The 21,713-nt window shown below is 40.9% G+C and overlaps 3 protein-coding genes across 7 annotated transcripts in view; 1 reads left to right on the forward strand and 2 right to left on the reverse strand.

Moving 5' to 3' along the window:
- The window catches only part of LOC117240133 (angiotensin-converting enzyme), a 55,549-nt gene that overhangs the window by 26,742 nt on the left and 7,094 nt on the right, over positions 1-21,713 (forward strand). For all 5 annotated transcript variants that reach the window (XM_033506011.1, XM_033506010.1, XM_033506007.1 and 2 more), the window contains exon 11: positions 13,285-13,425. In XM_033506011.1, coding sequence (XP_033361902.1) covers positions 13,285-13,425 — 141 coding nt within the window. The remainder of the gene's footprint in view (positions 1-13,284; positions 13,426-21,713) is intronic.
- On the reverse strand, positions 1,090-9,304 carry LOC117240138 (proline-rich protein 4-like). The gene is made up of 3 exons (XM_033506018.1): positions 8,913-9,304; positions 7,483-8,451; positions 1,090-1,490 (listed from the first exon to the last, which is right to left on the reverse strand). Exons 1-3 carry the CDS (start codon positions 8,922-8,924, stop codon positions 1,104-1,106), a joined length of 1,368 nt encoding a protein of 455 aa, XP_033361909.1. The 5' UTR covers positions 8,925-9,304; the 3' UTR covers positions 1,090-1,103.
- LOC117240137 lies at positions 2,158-2,962 on the reverse strand. The gene is made up of 2 exons (XM_033506017.1): positions 2,606-2,962; positions 2,158-2,467 (listed from the first exon to the last, which is right to left on the reverse strand). Exons 1-2 carry the CDS (start codon positions 2,615-2,617, stop codon positions 2,297-2,299), a joined length of 183 nt encoding a protein of 60 aa, XP_033361908.1. The 5' UTR covers positions 2,618-2,962; the 3' UTR covers positions 2,158-2,296.

Genomic DNA, 21,713 nt, shown 5'->3' on the forward strand with positions numbered 1-21,713 from the left:
CATGTTATGGTACGTATAGCGATATTAAATTTTCTTAAATAAAAATCACATAATTTCGAAGCTTCTTTCTAGGAATAAAATTTGAAAAACATTTTGCGAGCAAATAGAAGAGATTACGATTATTCTTTGGTCGATTATTACGTTTATTTTAATCATGTTAGAATCGTGTAATTTTCTGTCGATTATTATTGACGTTATTATTAGTTACGAGGAAAGTGTCGATCATGGTCGGAAGTTATGTCGTGGAAGTTCCATACGAATCAACAAGGAACATCAATGCAGTTAATCGGAACGAAGGCAAACGTGACCGGAAGGAAATCGATATCTTGGATTTCGTTGCATTTATGTAAAAAATACATCGTATCTTTTATCTAAATTATTCGAATGTTGTTTTCGGCCCTTATACATGTTTGCAAATTTATATTCGAACGTTATCTTATTGGAAACTTATAGAAATAAATTAACTAAGAATCGTAATATCGATATTTCCGTTACATAAATAGAAATTATTTAAAGAACGATAATTACTAATGGCATCGATGCGCATGTACTACGGTAGAAACTATTCTGTCGATACGCCAATGCAGAACCAGAAAATGCATTCCACGGAATGTAGGTTGCAGTTCAAGTTTAATAATCGATGACATAGAAATTTTGAAATTCGCTACCTTTGAATTCTTTTTAATAAAACCAATTCTCCTGAAATTCCTCTGAAATTGCTAATACTGGTTAAACTGCGAATATTTCTACAATTTCATATCCTTGTGGCTACAAATAGAAGATAGAGAACCTAAACAGAAATTAATTTCCTTCTGACCCTCCTTCTCTCACTTTAGGAGCCTACACTTTAGATATTTTATATATTTTTACATATAATATACGTTTACATTTCCTACAAATGAGTACAAATCCACAATCTAACTCCTAAATAACTCTAATAACTCTAAACAGCGAAACGCCTTCGATTCCACTTACGGTATTTGTACGCACAAAAATAAACGGAGAGAGCCACTCAACAATTAACATTGATTCCAAATTTCGCATTAAGAGACGCCCAGACAAAACAAAATTACTCTAACGTTCGCTATTCACATTCGTCGCTTTCAATCGTGATATTTAACCTCGTCCACGTCCTTTTCCTCTTCTACTGGTACAGAAACGGGTACTTTAACAGCATAGGGAACAGGCTTCTCAACAGAGTAAGGCACAGGTTTCGTCACGTGGACAGGTATAGGTCTATGAATTGGTACCTTCACCAGCACAGGCACCGGTTTTTCCACGGTATAAGGTACCTCCTTTTCCACAGGATATGGTGCTGGTACCGGAATCTTCACTTTCACAGGGATAGGTTTATCAACAGTTACAGGTACAGGTCTTGGTACCTTAACTGTCACAGGTACAGGTACTGGTTTATCAACGGGATAAGGGACAGGCTTGGAAACTAGCACAGGATATGGTTTAGGTACCGGTATCGGTATCGGTTGTTCCACCTCGATTTTTACAGGATAATGTACCACTTTTTCGACAGGATACGGTTGAGGCACGTGTACCGGTACTTTTATTGCTACTGGAATTTTTCGTTCGATAGGGATTGGTTCGGGTATTGGTACCTTAACTTCATACTGAACTTTCTTCTCTACTGGAAAGGGGTCAGGTATGTAAACCTTGAAAGGTACCGGACGATTGACCGGTACTTGGACCGGATAAGGTACTTCCTTGATCACTGGTACCGGTTTAGGTATCTTCAGTGGAACTTTGACGAAGACTTCTACCGGGTATGGTATTTTCTTTACGACTGGGTAAGGTTGTGGTACAGGTACTTTGACGGGGTACGGTATGTTCTTGACGATGGGATATCGTATCGTTTTTTCGACTGGATAGGGCATTGCAACTTTTTTTATCACGGTTACCATCTTGTGCACGTCCTCGTGCACGTGGCGGCCTAGAACTTGACCCTCTCGGGGTACTCCGGCTGGTATATCGTTGGATTCTGGGATGCCGAAATCATTGCTGTTGACTGCCATTTCTTTGAGATTTTCCGCTTCTGCTTGCTGGTCGTCCAAGGGCTCATTGTAGGAGTCGTCTGTAACGATCTCGTTTAATTAATATTTATGTACCGTTGTTGTAAATATAAATAGTATAACGATCGCTATATTATATGAAAAAAAATGTGTTCTGCAAAAATACTAGACGAGGAAAAGAGAAATTTGCAGTCTCACGGCTATAGGTTTTTATTTTAATGAAAATGGACTTTTTACAAAGCGCTTACTATAAGAAGATATTATAACTGATAAATTTACGTACACGTTTCATCTACCAACTTTGTAGATCTTGCTCCCCGATCTGTCTTCTGCAAAGCACCGCTCGTTTTCTCTTCAGTAACAGGAAAATTTCCGATTTGTTTCCGATTAATACGATGACCAGACGATGTTGCCACGGCGAATATCAACAAGATTGCCGTATTTCTCTACAAGTGGAACAGATGAATTTTTTTACAAAAATTGTAACATTCTCGAAATTCACTTTGAACATAATCACACGATATTCAGACACTCGAATGCAAATTTGGACATTCTTCTCGTTCCTCTCTTGTTTCAGAACGTACCATGTAATCCATCGTATAGATTAAGATCCTGGTGTCTGTAGGATTGAAAATTCTAACTAAAAAATTACAAACTAGACAATTACTAGGTAAATTACGTGATTCTACTAGATTTTGAAAAATTTGCGATGCACGTTCCAAACTGGACAGAAGTAAATCAGTTCTGTCGATTTACTATCTTTTATATAGTCGTTCCTCCATCCAGAGCCTGTGCACAAGTTGATGGATTCACCAAGAGGGGACGCGTCTTCGCTTTCGCGTCTTTTGTCGAGAGTGAAACTCATCCAGATAACGTCCCGGTCAGAAGCTATCGATTCGAAGAACCTAACTCTTGTTCAATTGGAACGAACAGAATCAAACATCTAGAAATGGAGCGACACTGAATGTTGGTGAATGAGTTTCAGTCAAGTTCAGTCGGTGTTTTCACGCCTTTTGCGACAACGTTTTTCCCTGTTGCGGCGACCTTGAAATGCATTCCATCGAGAATGCTGGCCGCAAGCGATCTCGATGCGAGTCACGCATGGAACGAAAGCGAAAGATCGCCTGACTCTCGCAGTCTTCGGGTGATATGCTTGGGATTTCTAGTCGAAACCGGTGCTTAATAAATTTAGCATATTTCTTTTAGGTTCTTCGCTTCTAGCAGAAGATATCGAGTTAAAGATAATAAAGAGTGGAAAATTGAAACTGAGATCGTAATTTCAAGAAACAATAATTCTAAATAATACAAATAATAAAATTGCAGAGATTACATATACACAACTTTATCTCGAATAATCTAAACAGATTGAAATTTGTTTTACACGCGGTGCTAAAATTTTCCAAATGTCTTATTATTCTGTAACGCTAATAGAAGACACTGACTGCTAACAAATGTTAGATCCAGCATATGTAAGCAGAGAAATTAAACGAATCAAGTTCTAACGTTTATGGCCTTCCGGATACCAACCGGAAAGATGTAAGCGACAAATCGTGCAAGACATTCACGGTCATGGACTATGTCGATGGAAACTGTGCCGCGGTTGTAGCCATAATCGAGCAAACGGTGGACAGTCCTTCGCAAAGATACACGTAATCGAAGAAGGGGAAAAGGAGAAAATATGGAATCGCGTTAACTGGGACCGTTTTAAGGGGGTTTCACGGCGGACACGCGATGATCACAGGACCGTGAACGAATTCTGATCCTTTTCTGCTTTTTGGTAGCGTTTCTGTCATGCTCAATACACCATGCAAATTTTTTCCATGCACATTGTTACTAACAACTGGTATCGCTCAGCAGAGAGTATAGTTTTCTTCTTTCGTGCGGACACGAAACACGTTTCAGAGAATTTTTAGACATATATGTGAATTATGGAGGAACCGTGTTTTAAAATATTTCGAGAAATCTGCAAATCGTTATCAGAATGTTTCGAAATTGTTCGTTTCGTAATTTTTTATTTTTATATTACTTTTTAGTGTCCAGGAAATTTTTATTCGTATTTTTGCATCGTTACGTCACTTCTTTGCGTACACGCATAACATATTCGTGAAAAAGGTCAAAATATTCGAATACTCTCATGAGCCATTACAGGTTAAAATTGTAAGAAAAAGTCATTAAGAAATCGTTCGAAATTAAGAAATAAAAATTTCTCTTTCAGATATTTGAATTTTTAAAGCGCACACTACTAGAACTAAATTCTGGAGTCAATATGCAAATAACTTTCTTTTTATCGTTAATGATGTGGTCATTACCATCAAAATTATTAAGCGTGAGAAAACTCCATTCATGCAGCGCATTTGCGAATTTAGGTATCCTGTAATTGATTAATTATTGAAATCATTGCGATGTCTATAATTAAATTGAAGTCCCTCTAACGATATGTAAAATCAGCCTTATTGTATTAATTACGATTATTTAATAGATAAGCCATTGAATAACGAGGTGGAGTCACGCGACCGATTACAAACGAGACCTCTTGATGGAGAAAAACCATCTCGATTAATTAAAAGAATCCAGCTTCGTTACATAGAGCGCGTCATTAGCATAATTGGCCGTTTTCGCTTTCGATGCGTGCACGGTGTATGCTAACGAACTATTATTTATAGCAATTGTATGTCGCGCGTTAGAAATGATTTATCGGATGTTCCACTCTTTTAAAGTTCTATTACGATCAGCGATTTAGAAAGATTTCAATTTAAATTTCCGGTCACAGCGCCATTTATCTCGAATTGAAATCTAGTCATTATACGATTTATCGATTTATTCGATCCTGTCGCTGGTAGTCTCATTTCGAATGAACTGCTGTAACTGCAGTCGATATCGTTTCCCACAGTTGCTTAATTTTAATTTTCTTATATAACGATTCAATCGTCTCTGCGAACTTAAAACACGATATTATTTTCATTTAGCGATTCAGTCTCGAATTTAACTTTTTTCTTTAACTACTCAGGTTCCCAACACGCAAAAGTGAATATACCGATCATTGTAAAATTCGTACGGCTTCTTTACCGACGCTCGCTACGAGTAAAAGTTGAATAAACTACCGAGTTACGCGCAAGTAGTGTTGCAGGAATGAAAATTCAGTTCGTAATTAGAAATCAATAATTAGAAATATCAAGAAAAATTAACGTATAAATTTATATCGATATATACTTACGATAATAAAATAAAATAAAGGAAGAAATAAAATGAAAAAGTTACGCACATGCCAGTTGTCCAAAATTTCACTAATTAAAAAAAGAAATGAAAGAGAACACCACAGGAACCAAGGTACAAAGACCTAGATGCAAGTAGAAACGCTCCTCGCCCAGTCAAAAGTCGCGAAGGGGAATTAGGACCGTTCCGGTCGGACACGAATCGGCGAGTTTCTCTCCCATGACTATCTTTCGTACGAAGGGGAGGCCTCTCTCACTTTCAGCCTCGGTGGAAGTCGCGTGCGGTTCGATTGCATAAGAGTTGCCGGCTTGTTCGACGGACGAGCACGAAGCGTGTGATTCGTGAGTCAAGTGACTGTGCTTGGGCACGGTCGAAGTGGGTCGAAGCGCAAAAGTCAAACTCATTGTATATCATGAATATCGTTACACGCAAAAATTGAACAAGGAAATTCGACTTTCGTTTACCGTGACCTTGCAAGGAGAAAATATTTCTTTATTTACATTCTCGATACGTTTTTCTTTTTTTTGTTCATTTCCACTTTCGGTTTGTTCGTTTAAATTTTCTCTCTTGCTTTTTTATTTTTCTGCTTGCTACTAAATTGCAAACGTCAACGTGGGAGAATGAAATAAGTCGTGGGCGTGATCCGTCGGCATACTCGGCTACTTCAAGCCCGAGCCAACGACGCGACGTCAATTAACGATTCCAACGAACAGAGAGCCACGTGCGCGAGTCTCTTTAATTAAAATAAAGCTGCTGCTTTTTCGAGGAGTTCGCACAAGGCACGCGTACATTGAAATCGTATATAGCCGAAGAATCCATCGGGGTTGCTTAACGAACGCGCAACGAAGATAATTGAAGGTTGCTGTTGAATCGTTGCTAAAGTTTCCGGTGCTTCCATCGAACTTGTACGCCTTGTCGATAATCGCTTTCCCTTTGGCGGTATTGTTCGAGACTGGCATACGCGCAGAAATCGTCAGACTCGCTCGAAAATTCAGAGCCACTGGGAATTACTAATAAAAAGAGGGAAAAATAATACGTTCGATATAAGACGAAAGAAAGGTGAAAATCGATAAGATCGCGTTTTCACGAATCTTTTCCCGAGTATTCCGGTAATTCCGTGGAAAGTGGATATGGGTCAAAGAACAACGAGCTGTATATCGGTGCAAATTACGAGGACACGTTGACGGTAAGGGGCGATCAAGAGCATCGATTTGGCAAGCCCGTGTTGGCAGCGAGAGAATTGGGTCGTGGTTCTGCCATCCGGTTTAGCGTGTCGTCGATAGAGCACGCGAATCTTCCGTGCACCTGCACGCATGGTCGGTCGGACTATTGGAAGAAAGTTTCAAGTAGAAAGTGAAACTCGCGAATTCGCGAACTCTGTCCCTTCGATCGAAGCACGTGGAAAGCGAGCATCCGATCGTGACACGGATTCTCCCACAGCCTTGTAATAATATCGACGATTCGAGGACTGTCGATCGACAGAGAACGTGAAATTGTTTCTGAGATCGTCGATGATAAATATCGTTGTAGAATAGTTAATGAATAGGAACGGCCGAGGGACGTCGGTGAGTCGAGCACGCGGAAAACGAAAGTGGAAATTGTTAAACTAGTCGTGACGTCGCGTCGGTCGAAGGAATCCGAGGGAAGGTCGTATCGAGCGTGAAACAATACACCGTTCGATATTCTTTAGGTTATTAATGTTTATAATTCGTACAAAAATACATGTATTCTGCTATTTCGGTAGAAAAAAAAGAGAAGGTGAGATAAGCGAGCTGTTGGGCGAAGATCGCTAAAGACGGGCTCCAACTACGAATCTCTCGATTTCTTCGTATCCATGACTCGCGTCGCCATGTTTGCGGGGTTCATTACGATCGATCTCGGAAGAACCGGTCTCTGGAGCAGCGCGATGTGTTCGTTAGACTCGCGGCTCACCCCTGTCACGATCCAGGTACAAGAAGAAATACGTGAATAGACGCGTGCCATCGAGTACCGTCCCCTTCCGACTCTCGTCAATTTCGTTTCTTCTTTTCTCTCCTCTGTTTTCCTAAAGCTGCTCGTCGATTGCTCGATGTCGCCGGCACGTGATTACCATCCGAAAGATCGCTCGAATGGTAATCAAACCGGAACAAACGCGACTGGAACGAAGTTAATGATAACCGTGGCCACCCGCCCACTCGCTGCTGTAACCAGCGTCATGTACCGGAACTGCTACTGGTACTTTAACTGGGTACGGAACAGGTTTCTCGACCGGGTAGGGCACCGGTTTCTCGATGTGAACTGGATACGGTCTGTCTACTGGAACCTTAACTTCCACCGGCACTGGCCTTTCCACGGGGTAAGGTACTGGCTTCTCGACCGGATACGGCTGTGGTACCGGCACCTTTACCGGGACAGCGACTGGCTTCTCCACCGGAACTGGATACGGTCTGTCGACTGGTACTTTGACTGCGACTGGCACTGGTTTTTCCACTGGATAGGGTACTGGCCTGTCGATGTGCACGGGGTAGGGTTTGAGTACTGGCACGTGGATCGGACGATCAACAGGAACCTTCACCGGAACCAATCTTTCCACTGGATAGGGGGCTGGTACATGGACCGGAACTTTGACCGGCACTGGGACTGGTTTCTCGACTGGATACGGTTGTGGCACTGGTACCTTTACCGGATATGGTACGTGTTTCTCCACGGGGTAAGGCTGTGGAACCAAAACTTTGACGGGGTATGGGCGATCGACGGGTACGTGAACCGGATATGGAACCTTCTTCTCCACGGGGTACGGTTGGGGTACGTGTACTGGAACCTTGACGAGGACCTTGACTGGATAAGGCTTTTCCACTGGGTACGGTTGCGGTACTGGAACCTTCACAGGGACTGGGTAGGGTTTCTCCACGGGGTAAGGCACGTGTTTCTCCACGGGATATGGAACAGCTACGTTCTTAACAACGGTCACGGTCTTGACGTGTTCGTGTCCACCGTCGTAGCCACCATAGCTACCATAGCCACCGCCATAGCCGCTGCCGCTTAATTCCAGACCACCGTGTCCACCAGATCCGATGTCATAACCACCGTCGTAGCTGTAACCGTAACCGAGACCCAACAGGCCGCGTTTCTCTTGTTTTTTCGTGGAATTGTCTTCCACCGAAGCTTCTGCTTTCTCAGACGTCTTCTCCTCGGCCCACGTGGACGAAACCAACAGGGCGATCGCTGTCGTGTAAACCTAGAAAACCACATCTGAACGTTAGTATTTGGTCGAAGACCGGATCACATAGTCGACTAGACCGGCTATGAAAACGAAAGCGATTCGAGAGACCGGTTGTAGACGGATCGTACGGACGATTTCGAGTTTCTAGACCAAAAGACACCGGCTGAGTCGCGATTACTGGGATTTTCAGGGAATCCCCAAAAGCTGGATCGGATTCTATCGCGACGAGATCACTGTGCGCGAATCTACGAATCGACGTTACGGTTCTTGGAAGTACAAATAAGTTACGATCGATTTGCTGGAAAGCAACGTCCCGATACAGAAACTACAGAACCAGCTCGAAATAGAAATCATTCACTGCGCGACGTGAACGCGTAAACGTATCTTTCTGGTCACTACTCGACCCCGTTGTTCCGGTCGCCGGTTTCTCGGACAGGGGCCGACAGTCGTTCCCCTTCGTCGTGTCACTCACGTACCAGGATTCTCATTTTTGCTCTCGAGATATTCCAGGTGCGTCCAGAAGTGAACTGGATGCTGATTGCCGTTGGTTCGTCGCCTTATATACGCGGCATACTTTCGCCTTCGCCACCCGGGCCCAACACACCGTACCCCCCTCGTTACACCTCTTTGTTCGCGTAGAACGACCACGATCGGCTACCACTCCCCTTTGGGAGACACACGACTCACCTCCCCACGCCACTCCGAAACGTCCCTCTCCTTAGGCAACAGTTTCGTTTTCTTCGTCGTCCAAGTCATCCCCACTGTTGACCACCGTGGATTCCACTGTTATGCGGATACCCGACATCGGTACCCCGATATGCGTATGAGTCGTTTCCAGTGCTAGACACCTGACGTAGCTGTGACGTTTATTTTAGACTTTTTTTCTGAGATGGAGTCTCGCGGAATTCCCGGTGAGTTTGAATTGTTGGTTGGACAGGTTGGGACAGGCTGCTGTTTAAGCGCTTTAAGGCCGATCTATTATATGTGAATTACGTGACAGCTGAATTTCTCCGATATCGTAATTACTTTATTCTTGGTGAGTTTGAACAGAAGTAGATCGGTGGATTTCTGATATCGATCCTGACATCACGCTGCTTTAGAACGAAAAGCTAATTTTTTCTACTTTCGTTTTTAATACGATTCTCGATCACCGGAATACATATTTGGATTAACAGAATTGATTCTTTGCCTACAATTCTGTGTTATAGTTTTCAAAGGTAGTAATATCTTGATTACTTTATACATATTATTTCTATTCTGTCTCCATTGGGTCATCGTGGTATCCTCGATGAATCGAAATTCTTGTGCTAAATTCTTCCTCCGTTCAACCTTCTCTCGTAACAATATCTTAGTCGCAATAATATTTTGCACAAAGAAAGAAAATTAGTTCCCGATTTATACGTTTCGCCTTGCCTGTGAAATCCTAATTGCTTCATTAGCGACGTTTATATTCGAAAGAGAAACATAAGGAGAAAATTTTAAACGTAATACTCGTGCATCTGACGTAACGTGTCAAATGTCTCGTATACAAAAATCTCTCTGTCACGTTGCATCCGCACTCGTTCCTTTCTCCGTAGTTTCGCCCCAACTTCCGACTGTGCATAATTCGCATACCAAACTGTTGACGCGTCGAAAATATCTCTCTTTAATAGTCGCATCTCCTATGTATTTCTTCTCTTATTCTAAACCTCAACCTCATTTGTAATCTCCATAGAACGCAATGAATCGACGAAGTATCGAACACAAAGGGTTCTTTCCATTTCGATCGACGTTTCAATACTATTTTTTAAGTCGCTACATAGAACTCGATACTATTGCGGTACATGAAATTTGCGCAACTGGCCCAATTCGACGAATATTATCCTCTTTTCTCCAACCGGACATGATCGTCGCCGGTAGACGATAATCGAATCGGTGCAACACGTTCCAACTCCTCTTCCCTTTCTCCCTGTTTTACCGTTCCGTTTTCGTCCTTCCTCTCTCGACGGCAACCTCGACGGTTACGTGTGCACCAAGCCGTAGGTGCTCACCCGTAAGGATTTATCCGCTGCCAATCTCGTGGGTGCAACCATTGCTCTCTTTCATGAGACACGCGGTTCTACGTCACGATTTCCCTCTCTTTTCCTAGTTTGTCCCCGGTTCCGTTTTCTGCCGCTACCGATTAAAAATCTGAAACCGTTCCTAGCGTTTTCTCATTAGAGGAAGAAGAAAGTAAGAAATAACGTGATTCATTTTTCACTTTTATTCTCGTAATTAACGATGTTTCATTTTTGTTTCCTTCTTTAATTCATATGCCCCGAACAGTCTTATAGATAGAGAAGTTCCGATAATAGAAGTTCGTCAGCTTTATTCCTATCAGCTGCTCTTATTAATTGCGATAATAGGAGCCGACGGGCGACGTTCGGATAGCTGAAATTCACCGACAATTTCCATGCAAACGTTCAGTTGCGTATCGAAAGTGTACGTCTTGAGAAAATAGAAGTTCTACGTAGGATTTCTCAATTAAAAGCTGTATACCTTGATACACTGTAAGGTACTTGATACGATATTTCATGAGATAATTAACTCTCCATAGTATTGGCAATTTTATATACATACGATCGATCGATAGGAATACATTTTTACGTAAGATCGGACACGAAAACAAGAAATCGAATCCTTGAAACGTTTTAATCCCTAAATTACGAATATACACGTGTTATACCTTATAAAACGTCTCACGTTGCCATTAAAATTTGCAAGTTCTCTTCTCACCAAATGTTTTGTAACGTACACATACACACACAACGCCTACTCGCACGATGGTCGTAGGAATGTATAATATACAATGTTTATGCTGACCACTCGCGAGATCGTAAGAACGTTACGTAACGACTGTACACGGCGAGATGCTCGCGATTACCGTGCGCACGATTTACATTCGATCGAAGGGAAATTGATGGTCGAAATGTGGGCAGTATATGAAACGATGGAGAACTGGCTTTATTTATAAAGGATACGTTTATAATAAATCACGTGCGTTAAATCGAGGTGTTTCAATATGAAGAATATGAGTTAACGCGAGATTTCATTTGGCCGTTCGACCATTAGAAGAATAAAACCTTGAGACGAATCTACGAAAAGCAGGATTTGAAAGTCGAATCCATTTGACGGCATTCGAATTATTATCTACCGTTAGATGGAAATATCAGAGATCGACGTTCCCAGCGGTTATTGGATGGATTTGGAATATCTGAAAAACTTTGGATCGATTTGACTAAAACGATGGAAACGAACTGTCGCTTATAAATCACAAGCCCTGCCATTCACAACGACGGCTTCTCCTTGAATTCAATTACCGTCGTTTTCCTCGCCTCGAGATGGAAGCTTCGATCCTTACGGCCTATCGTCGATTTCTATCTTGAACCAAGCACGTGGGCAGGAACTCAAATGTTAACGGATAAAAATTCGCCAGAATACGCGTATTTTCGCTGCTGCGTAATCGTCTGACAGACTTTTTTATCCCGTTCAATTTCACCTCTCTTGGTTACGTTCGATGGTATCAATCGTAATAGCCACCTTGGATTTCTTTTTTTTTTTTTTTTTTTGCCTCTTTCACTAACGAATCGACGATCAAAAATGAAATTTAGGCGAAAGAAACTTTCGGAGAAACCTTGGACTTCGAAGATATGGCCTAACCTTCGTGATTCGCTGGAAAATCGATATCTCGCTCGCTATACCATGTAGAATTCAAGATTAGCATCATCCTTTGCCATCGACTCCCTGTTATCCTTGTTACCTGATTATTCAGATTGATACTGCCGCTCGCATGTATAATCACGAGAGACGAACGAAGGCGGACAGTGATTTAAACCGTTAGAATATGTCGCGTGATTACATCGGTGAGAAATACATTTTCTTATGAAATGTTCTTTGAAAATTCCAACGTTAACTATGTGCTTGAATAAAAACAAAAAGCGTACAGGTTTTGAGCAGTTTAACTTGCGACGCGCTCGCTTCCGACTCATTTCTACAAAACCTTGTTTCTACAAAAAAAAAAAACAAGTAGGTTATCGGCGAAAAAAGCATTTAACGTGCGCACTGACGAAAGTAAGAATTCGTCGCGCGAAAGTGAAACCAAAAATCTCGGTCATCAAACAGCCACGGCGTAATTACGGGTCGTTATGAAACTATCGACGCTCCAGTCGAGGATCGGCCTGGAGACATTCCTTACTTTCGCGATCGCGGTCGTAATAATTTCCTCCGAGTGGCCACGACGCAGCCTCTTTTCGATGGAAAGTAAACGAACAAGAGCGTAACAACGATCCGCGAAGGATAGTCCTCGCGTTTATTACGTAAAGGTCGTCGTCGATGAAGAATCTCTGTGAGACGAGTCTCTCTCTTTTTCTCTCTCTCTCTCTCCCTCTGTCTTCTTTCCATCTTCCTTCTTTTTCACTTTCATCGCGTTACTTCTCCGAGAGAAGAGCCATCCGAGAAAGAACAAGCACGACCTTCCGTGGAATAGTTGAAAGGAATCCTAAGCGGCGGATCGACCTCGTTGACACTGACCTTGAAGGAGACGTCGCGGTTTCTTCGTGGTTCGCAAAAAGTCGCCTCGGTTGAGGTCGTTAAACGCTTCGCCAATTAATCAGCCCACGATCACCTCCCAATTCTTACCTAGTTCTGAATATCTGCTTGATAATTTTTGATTCGTCTCCGCCGTACCGTGGATTTATTGTTGGCGGGAGTTCTCTGAGGGATTTTTCTCGGTCGATCGGTATCGATACGCCGATGCGAGTTTAAATATGAAATTTATCACAAGGAGATTGCACGACGCTCGTTAAGTTCGCTTTCTCCCATGTTTCGCAGGAACTTTGTGGCAGGAGTCCTTCAATTTCAACTCTATCGCGCGTTGTGCGAAGCGGCTGGACAGAGGAACGTAGACGATCCCAGGAGACCTCTGCACAGATGCGACTTCTACAGAAGCCCGGAAGCTGGTAGGATCTTGGGGTGAGTATTTTGATGCAATATTAACCATGAGTTTATGAGACAAGAACGTCGAATATAATATTAATATTAATTACGTGTGTCGTTTTAAGCTAAACGACGATTTTTTTTTAAGTAAAACCAAGTAGTATAACGGATAGCGCATGCCGTCGAACAGTACTTGTAAATTGTAATCTATCTGTAAGCACGTTTGGTTCATGGAAGTATCTTAGCGCAGGTGGTACTGCGAAGCACCGCAAGTCCATAAAGGGTTGAACCAAAATTCAATATTGAGACATTCGGCACCAGTTGCGCGAGTATTAGGTAACGAGAAAAAAACAACGATAGCCTGTCGTAAAAGGCGAACTTAACGTCACCGTTTGCCAGAAATATTCTCAACAAAGCGAACGACTTTCTCAACGACATGATAAATAGATTGAACGTAACCGCTGTCCGTTTCTTCTTGTGCCTGCTCGCGAGTAGCGTAGTCTGCTGTTAGCGAAACAGTTTTACGTCTGATTGAACGGCCGCGCGGAAAAGACAGAAAAAAAGGGAGCAGGTGGGAAAGAAAAAAAGCGAAACGGAGCGCAGGAGCGCCGCTTTGGCAGCCAAAGGCCGCGTTAAACCGTCATGAAGCGTGAACGCGTAACGTAACTCGGGCTAACAAGATTGACAAAGGAACACAGCACAGAAGATGTTTGAACGATTTCGTGAGGATCCGACTAATCGTATTAGTTTTAACACTGCCTCGTTCATAGAAAGTCCATAAGGTCGAAGTATAACGATTAACTAACCGATAGAAAAAGTTCCGCTTTACGAAACACAGCATACTTTCCCTTTTCATCTGCCATATGCCCTGGCCATCATCGTTGGATCATTTTACGGAAGGAATGCTCGAGAATGCAGAAGATATATAGCAAGTCGTTTTCACTACATTCGCAACATCGTGCAAAAATTGTCGATCATTTATCATAGAAATGTTCTACTTTTAGAAACGTTGTTGTACATGTTACTTCGTGTTATTAGACTACGATATGCGAAGTTTCTGATTCTTTTCTATATCCATCTTTTTTTTTTTAACAATTATCGTTATCTTTCGTTTTTAAAATTCATTCTATATATCGTTCTATTGCGGAAATGGAAATTTTCTTCTTTATACAAAGTTTTTATCTTTTAACTTTTGCACATAAAGATATGATTCGAAGTAATGCAGTATTTTAATTATATTATTATTTCTTTCCAACAAGCGTGCAACGAGTAGGTGTTCCAATACTCGTGACCTAGCATAAAATCAGCGTAGGTGGTCTAAGGTTTTTACGCATTACCATCTATCTCGTGATGATACAAAGACATCGTCTGCGTTCCTCAACTTCCTTCGTCGTCCAATACGAAATTACATATTTCTCTAACCCGGTAGCAACTTGAAACGCGTCTGAACTTTGTTCCACCTGATAGAACATAGATTTTCGTATTTTACAGCTGTAGGAACATGGATTTTTCTCTCGGCAGAATTTCGAAAGAGGGCACTTTCGAATATTTATACGCCGATTTAATAACGAGTCCGGTTAAAAATTCACGCTTCTCGAGAAAGTAAGAGGAATATTTAAAAAAATTGGAAGCACTTAGTTCACCTTCTTGGATATCTCTAACGAAAGATCGCGAAAAGAAGGAATCTCTCGAACGATGAATAAGAATGAAATGAAATCGATAAAAAGATGGGACTCTGTGTAAGATTTTGCGATTAACATATTCCAAGATACCACAGGCGTAAGGAATGTGTTCCTCGCTTTTAAATAAAACGTGCTGGTTATCGACATCCAAAACTAATTTGATTTCCATAATTTTTCATAAATGTCAACGGACTACGAAAACAGGAATTTCAATTTTATCGGTTAAGCCAGACGGCGAACACGTGGATTGGTTTGGGACATCCGAAAAATTTTTTGCCGTAAGGGTTCCGATTTTTTGACCTGATTAAAATTCAAGGCTAACGCCGAGTTTCCTACTTACATATTTGCATGGATACTCGACTGGCCTGTTCCTTCTACGATATCGCTTTAATAATAGTTCAGACGTGTTCCTCGAAATAACTGCAGTCTTTCATTCATGACATATATATTTAATAAACATTACAAAATACTTCCATTCCCTGAGATTATTTAACGATAACGAAACACGCGTGTTAGATTGTACAGAAAAAAAGATATCTGGTGTTCCTTTTGTAATAAGTCCTCGCTTGATGAATACATATTATATCATTTAGTCGAGGCTAACGTTAATAGCGTTGATGAGCGGATAGAACAGCGTCTTATGCGACGATCGAAAGTACACGCTATACTTTTACAAAACCGTGTCATCGATCGGTTACGTGACGAACGATTGCAAAAAACCATATATCAGAGTCGAAAAATCAAGTAGTCCACTGTAACGTTAGTTAGTTCTCCAATTTCTCGTGCATTGCAGCAAGATTACGCTTGTACAGAAACGATGCTCGAATTCTTTGTGTCGTAAGCTGTGAACGACGCATTAACCCTGAATAAAATGTCGACTAACTTGAACGACTAGTTTACTTAATTGATTAAAAGACAAACGACGAAATAACATGTAAGAGTTGCGTGAATTCCACATTATCGAGAAAGTAAAGTTAAGTATTACGTAAACAAGAAAGTTCTATCGTTACTTTTGTGACAGAGAGGAATGACGCAGACATGTAGAAAACAACGTATAGAAATATAGAAAAACGTAACAGATACGTTACAAAGACGCCAGTAAATATAGTAGATCGATTGTAAAAAAGGTTGCAAATAAAATATCGTTCTAATGCAAGAAAAATTAACAGACACCTAATAAGCTGTAAACTGAAATCATCGAATCTCTCAAGGATTCTATCTTCGAGTTTTTGCTCCTTGAAAATAATCAAGTTTCCTTATGAGTTTAAGATGATCGTAAAAAGACGTCAGAGAATCTAAATTAGAGAAATAAAAATTTTTTGGCTTCGTAAAAAAATGACAGAGATAATTGGTATTTGGACGATCTGCTAGACCTTGACTTAATATATGCTAGTTTGAGATGTTCCTTGCGATACTTTGTCACAGAATGAAAATTATTCACCTTGGATTCGAGGAACTTGAGAATTTGCGAAATTTTATTTCAGCAAATCAACGGCTTCTTCCTTCGATGCTGTCGTCGGTGTAATCAAATAAAACATTTTGATATTTAGTCTGACCTATAGGAACGTTGTTCTTCTCTTTTTATATCGAAAAGTATCTGCATGAAACACGTATAAAATTGAAATAACATGTTTGCACGTTTAAATTATTTGATTCTGTCGCTTCGCTAATAACGAGTGATGTCTTCTGCTTCCATTAAACTGATCAATTCCATCTTTATAAATTTCTCACTTTCATTATCCAGATACACGAATGTTCGATTATCTATAAGAAAACGAAATTGAATAAAGAAATAATATAATGTACGATAAAAATTGCACGATGTAATAATTAATAATAAACAAGATGGAAAGAAAATAATAACAAAATACGCACTTCTTTTTCTAGTTTGTAATCGCTGATCAATTATGCGTTCAAACACTTTCAAACGCGGAACATTTATCAAATGGCAACTAATTTCTTGAGCTATCGCAGAGATTATGATGAGTAACATTAAAAAAGAACACATAAACAGTCAGAGTTAATTGACCATAAATTGTCTAGGATTTAGAAGAAACCCATGATACATAAACTCCTAAGCGTTTAACGATAGAAAACAAATTACAAAATCGGCAATTATGGAAGGATATTGTACACAGACGAAGCTCGCTAACTCGAACCTTAATGGAAGAATCAAAATTTTCAAGTTCTAGAAGCTTCGATTGTATGTGGAATTTTTACTCGAAAAGTATTCGACATAAAGAAGCTTTGTACGAAGGTACAATTACTTTCACCTTCTCGGAAGATGTTATTATTTGATATATATAAATGCATAAGTTAAAGATATGCACGTGGTCGAAGTGCGATGAAGTAGAGATACGACTTGTGTCGTCTTATGTTATGTTATGTCCAGTTGCGATACAAGTTCCACTTGTCAGAGATCTGGCTATTGTAAATTCCAGTTACAGAGGTAACATAATGCATCCGAACGCGTGACAAATAATTCGAGTTAATGTCGGTTTTATTTCGATTTCCAGACGTCTTCGCGGCAGGGCAAAAGGAAATGAGCAAAGCTGTGATCTTGTAGAGATTTTCGACTTACAGAGTTTCGAGTTATGGTGCTCTGACTGTAATAATTTATCGTATCGTCGAGTTTGTTTTATTTTATTGTATTATATTTCTTTTATTTTCCAACGCGAGGAATCCTCATCGAAAATCTTTTATTTGCATCTCGTCGCGGATGATCACCGAACTTGGCGTTATCCGTGTCTGCTATCTCGGACAGATTGAGATTCCTAATAAGAGTAGGAACATGAGGAAACCCCGGATTATTGGCTGAGATTGAAAGGAACGAACGATACTTTCAAGGTCCGCCGAAGAGACGTAATGGACAATCTTGGAAAGGTCTTCGGATAGAGTTACCCCTTGACGTATATATTGTATAAGCGAGCAGAATATAATGCACGTGGGCGTACATAGAGATGGAACATATCGGAAGAGATCTACTATATCGATCTCGTAGCGATCCGATCGCGTCCCTTGACAATCTCTGGTAGGCTGCGTGATCTGGGTCAACGAGAGAGGAACCTTTGTTCAGCTGCGCAACTTCGGTTGCCAATTTGGTATTTGTATCTTGATTCTGAATTCCGCGTTAGCGAATTTAGCTCGACACGTGCGACCATCGATTTAACAAAAATTCGCGATTCGATCAGAAAATATTGGACGATTCAGTCACTTGGAAAGAAGGAAGAACGCGGAGAAAATGGGAATTACAGACGTCATGTTTGAAAATTTACTTACTTGGAACATTCACGAGCAAAGTATTTCAAAATTTGGGAAGAAAATATGTAAAGAGATCGTACATGAAGAAGAAGCAAAGAAAGATGAAATGAAACGTCTGGATTAATTGTATAGTTTTACTTTCTGATCAAATGAACCTGTGGTTACAAAGGGTTAAACGATGGCACGCGGCGATGCGTAGCTGCTTTCGTTTCTCCCTAAGTAGCGAATGAAGAAATCTCGAGAAACGAGCAATTAAAAGCGATACAGCGGTCGGAACGTGCAGCTCGCGGTAATAAATCGTTTCTATCGCTTGGGAGGATCTGCAACTGATTTTCTGCTGCAGTGAAATTATCTGTTTAGGAGGAGCGTAATGCGCGTTCACCGGCCATTGTAACGTTCAATTGCGCAAGTAGACAGCTAAGATACTTTTCCGTTTCTAGCGACGATCGTTTCGTCTAGATTCATGAATACTCTACCGTTGCATTCGTAAATTATTTTCGAAATTTAATTTCGTTCGTCGCAGCTGGTGAATCAGTCAACGAAATTCATTAAATTATTCACGCGACGATTGCTCAATTTGGTGTCAAACGACCCGTACTGGCAAATTTTCTCTCGCTACACACGTTGCCGATATTACAGTCATTTTCTCTGTTTAATTCGTGCAACCGATAATTAATTTTTTTTTATCGAAAGGAAAACGTCTGATAATAGAACGTTTCACGAGCGGAAAAACAGTTATCTTTCGCAAAACGGACGCTGGCGCCGCGTCCGGGCGATCGATAGATCAAAAACAGCCGAGTAACCGTCCAAAGGCCCGACTTCCTGTAATCGAAGGACGATCTCCGGCTCTCGCGTCTGTAGACGCTGTTACGAAACCGATTGCGCCGCGTAAAAACGCGCGTGTGTCGCGTACACGCAGTTACATGAAGAAACTCGGCTTGTTACGCGTTGCACTTCCGTTTTACAAGCCGTGTAACATTACTCTCGACCGAGAGAGAACCAAAATGAAAGACGCAGGAAGGAAAAGCAGGAGAAGTAAGAAGAAGGAAGCGATATATTTCAGGGAAAAGATTTCTCGATGTAACCGTCACTTCCTGAAAGTTATTCTTCACCATTGGCAAATATTTCTCTCCTTTTCCATTTTTATATTTTTTTTTCTAGTTTAATGTCGCATTATCCAGAGAATTAATAGCGACACTGTGAGAAGATGTGCTATATGAGAAGTATCGGTAGCATAATTAGCATAACAGGTATTAATTTATCGAATAAGTTGCTTTTCCCGACAAACATGAGCAAATAGTGCATTTTGTTGCTTGTCGAAATATGTTTGAGAGAGAGCGTATTAATTTCTATTTTCCACGGAGTATACTTATAGAAATGTTGTTTCTCATTTTCCTCTATTTTTGAGCATCGCTCGAGTAGTCGATTGGGAGAACACCAGTTTTTCACAGACTACGACAACCGAATCGTACAGAACGAGGAAATTGGTCTTTGTTATTCATGCAAGATGAATTTTAGTGGGACAGGTATTTTGAACTTTAAACGATCTCATCGAAATAACCATCTTGCCGTTACATAGGATGCACTTAATGGGACATTGATTCTTACTCTGTGATTACAAGCACTTAAAAACGATCGCGACAGCTATAATTACTGATCAACGGATAAAAAATTGTAGTCTGTATAAGCGAACGGAAAACAGTAACCGCACAATTTGAAAATCGCGGATAATTTATACGTAAACACGTGTAATGGAGAATGTGTTATAAAACGTGCCTCGAAATCGCAATTACATTTTCGATTATTGAAATTCAAGGATTACAGACGATACGATCTCTACTGCACTTTGTACGATTGACCAATTCGTCCAAGTTGCATAAGCCTGTGGTATACTCGATGTACAGTTTATGAATCTGATTGAGTAGAAATCGATTAAAATTCATGGAAATGGATAGCCCGGCCTTGGGGCCGGTGCATCGACTAATTTTCGCGTTTCAAAAGCAACCTGCGTCGGATCAATCCTTTGTTTTGAGGAATCGAGTCACACTCGTGGCACAAATTTCTTAACAGTAATTTTGCTCTTAAAATACGCTTTTAATACGCTTTTAAATAACTAACCTTCTCCTCTGTTAAACGAACATAATAATTTATACTAAATAATAATCTCATACTTAGTAGATCGAATCAGAGATATTCGATATAGAAATTAAGGAGTAATAAAATTAAGAATATTAGCTTCTCTTGCAAATAAAGAGGTTAATCTGACAAATAATTGAAACATCGATGGTTCTGATCACCTTTACGTTGAAAAAACGGTCAGTCGTACGTATGAAAGTATTAAGCAATCGATCTTAGTGTTCACGAAAAAAATCGCGGCATTTTCCGATAATAATGGAAACAATTGCCACGAACTGTTTCGACCGCACTCGGTCAAGTGTTGGCGCACTCGATACCCCATTGTGGGCCTGTCAAGGTCTCTATCAGGCAACGAGCAAATAACAGCGGTCGCCTATCGTGCAAAACCGATAACCTCTTTAGTCAAATGACACGCGTTTCCCACACCGGTGTCAAAGATCACCTTAAAACGCAGAACCACGGTAGTACACTCGTGACTCGATTCTACCGTGCAAAAGAGACTGGAAATTATTCGACACGGTTTGCGTGTGGAACCGCACGAATCCGCGATAACTCGCAAGATAATGGAGCTACCGAGAGTCCGATGTTAAATTGGAGAAAAACGGAGAAGCGTAGCTTGATCGAGATTTAAAAGAAAAATGAAGGATTCGAAGGATCTCTATGGTAACATAGCTGCGAAGATTCTTGACGCGGAAAGACTTCCAAGTTTAGCAAAATTTTGCAAAGTTCCTCTTTTCTTCCAAGTCCTACCGTAATTTGTTGTTTACGCTTTATTTGCGCATAAATTTTCTCAGAGGAGTATGACGTGCATGTGATCGGTGGGAGTAGGACAAGATGTTAAATACGCGGAATCGAGCAACCAGCATCCCGCGTTGTGAAATATCATCGGCTGGTGCAGGAAAGTGGCGATTTCGCTGACACCGGAAATTGTGAGACCGATATAAATTGCAACGAGGGCATACCGAAATATTTTTGCTCGTCCGGTCGATTCCCACGAGAGGCGTGGCCCGTTCTCGAAGGAACCGGAAGCGGGCTGCACCGTGGCCTGCATCCAAATGACTTTTCAAAAAGTCGTTATATCATGCCGCTCGATGTCGACTACGAACACTTTTCACTTTCGTGAAATCGACCCTCTGCTTTCTTATGCTTCTCCGACGTTCACTTCGACGAAATGGCTCGTGTCTTTGTTTGTTTAATACGCAGAATGACGTGTTTATCCATCAAGATGCAACAGCAACGAAGAAT

The sequence above is a fragment of the Bombus vosnesenskii genome, unplaced genomic scaffold, assembly GCF_011952255.1.
Source record: "Bombus vosnesenskii isolate JDL3184/JDL3185 unplaced genomic scaffold, Bvos_JDL3184-5_v1.1 scf7180000014579, whole genome shotgun sequence".
Lineage (NCBI taxonomy): Eukaryota > Metazoa > Arthropoda > Insecta > Hymenoptera > Apidae > Bombus > Bombus vosnesenskii.

Bases quoted from the DNA above. Each gene is read 5' to 3' on its own strand.
- LOC117240138 (XM_033506018.1), bottom strand. The intron at 1,491-7,482 runs GTCGAGAAACCT...GTAAAAATCGAG, and splicing joins AGAAACCGGTGCCCTACCCG to GTGGAACAACCGATACCGAT.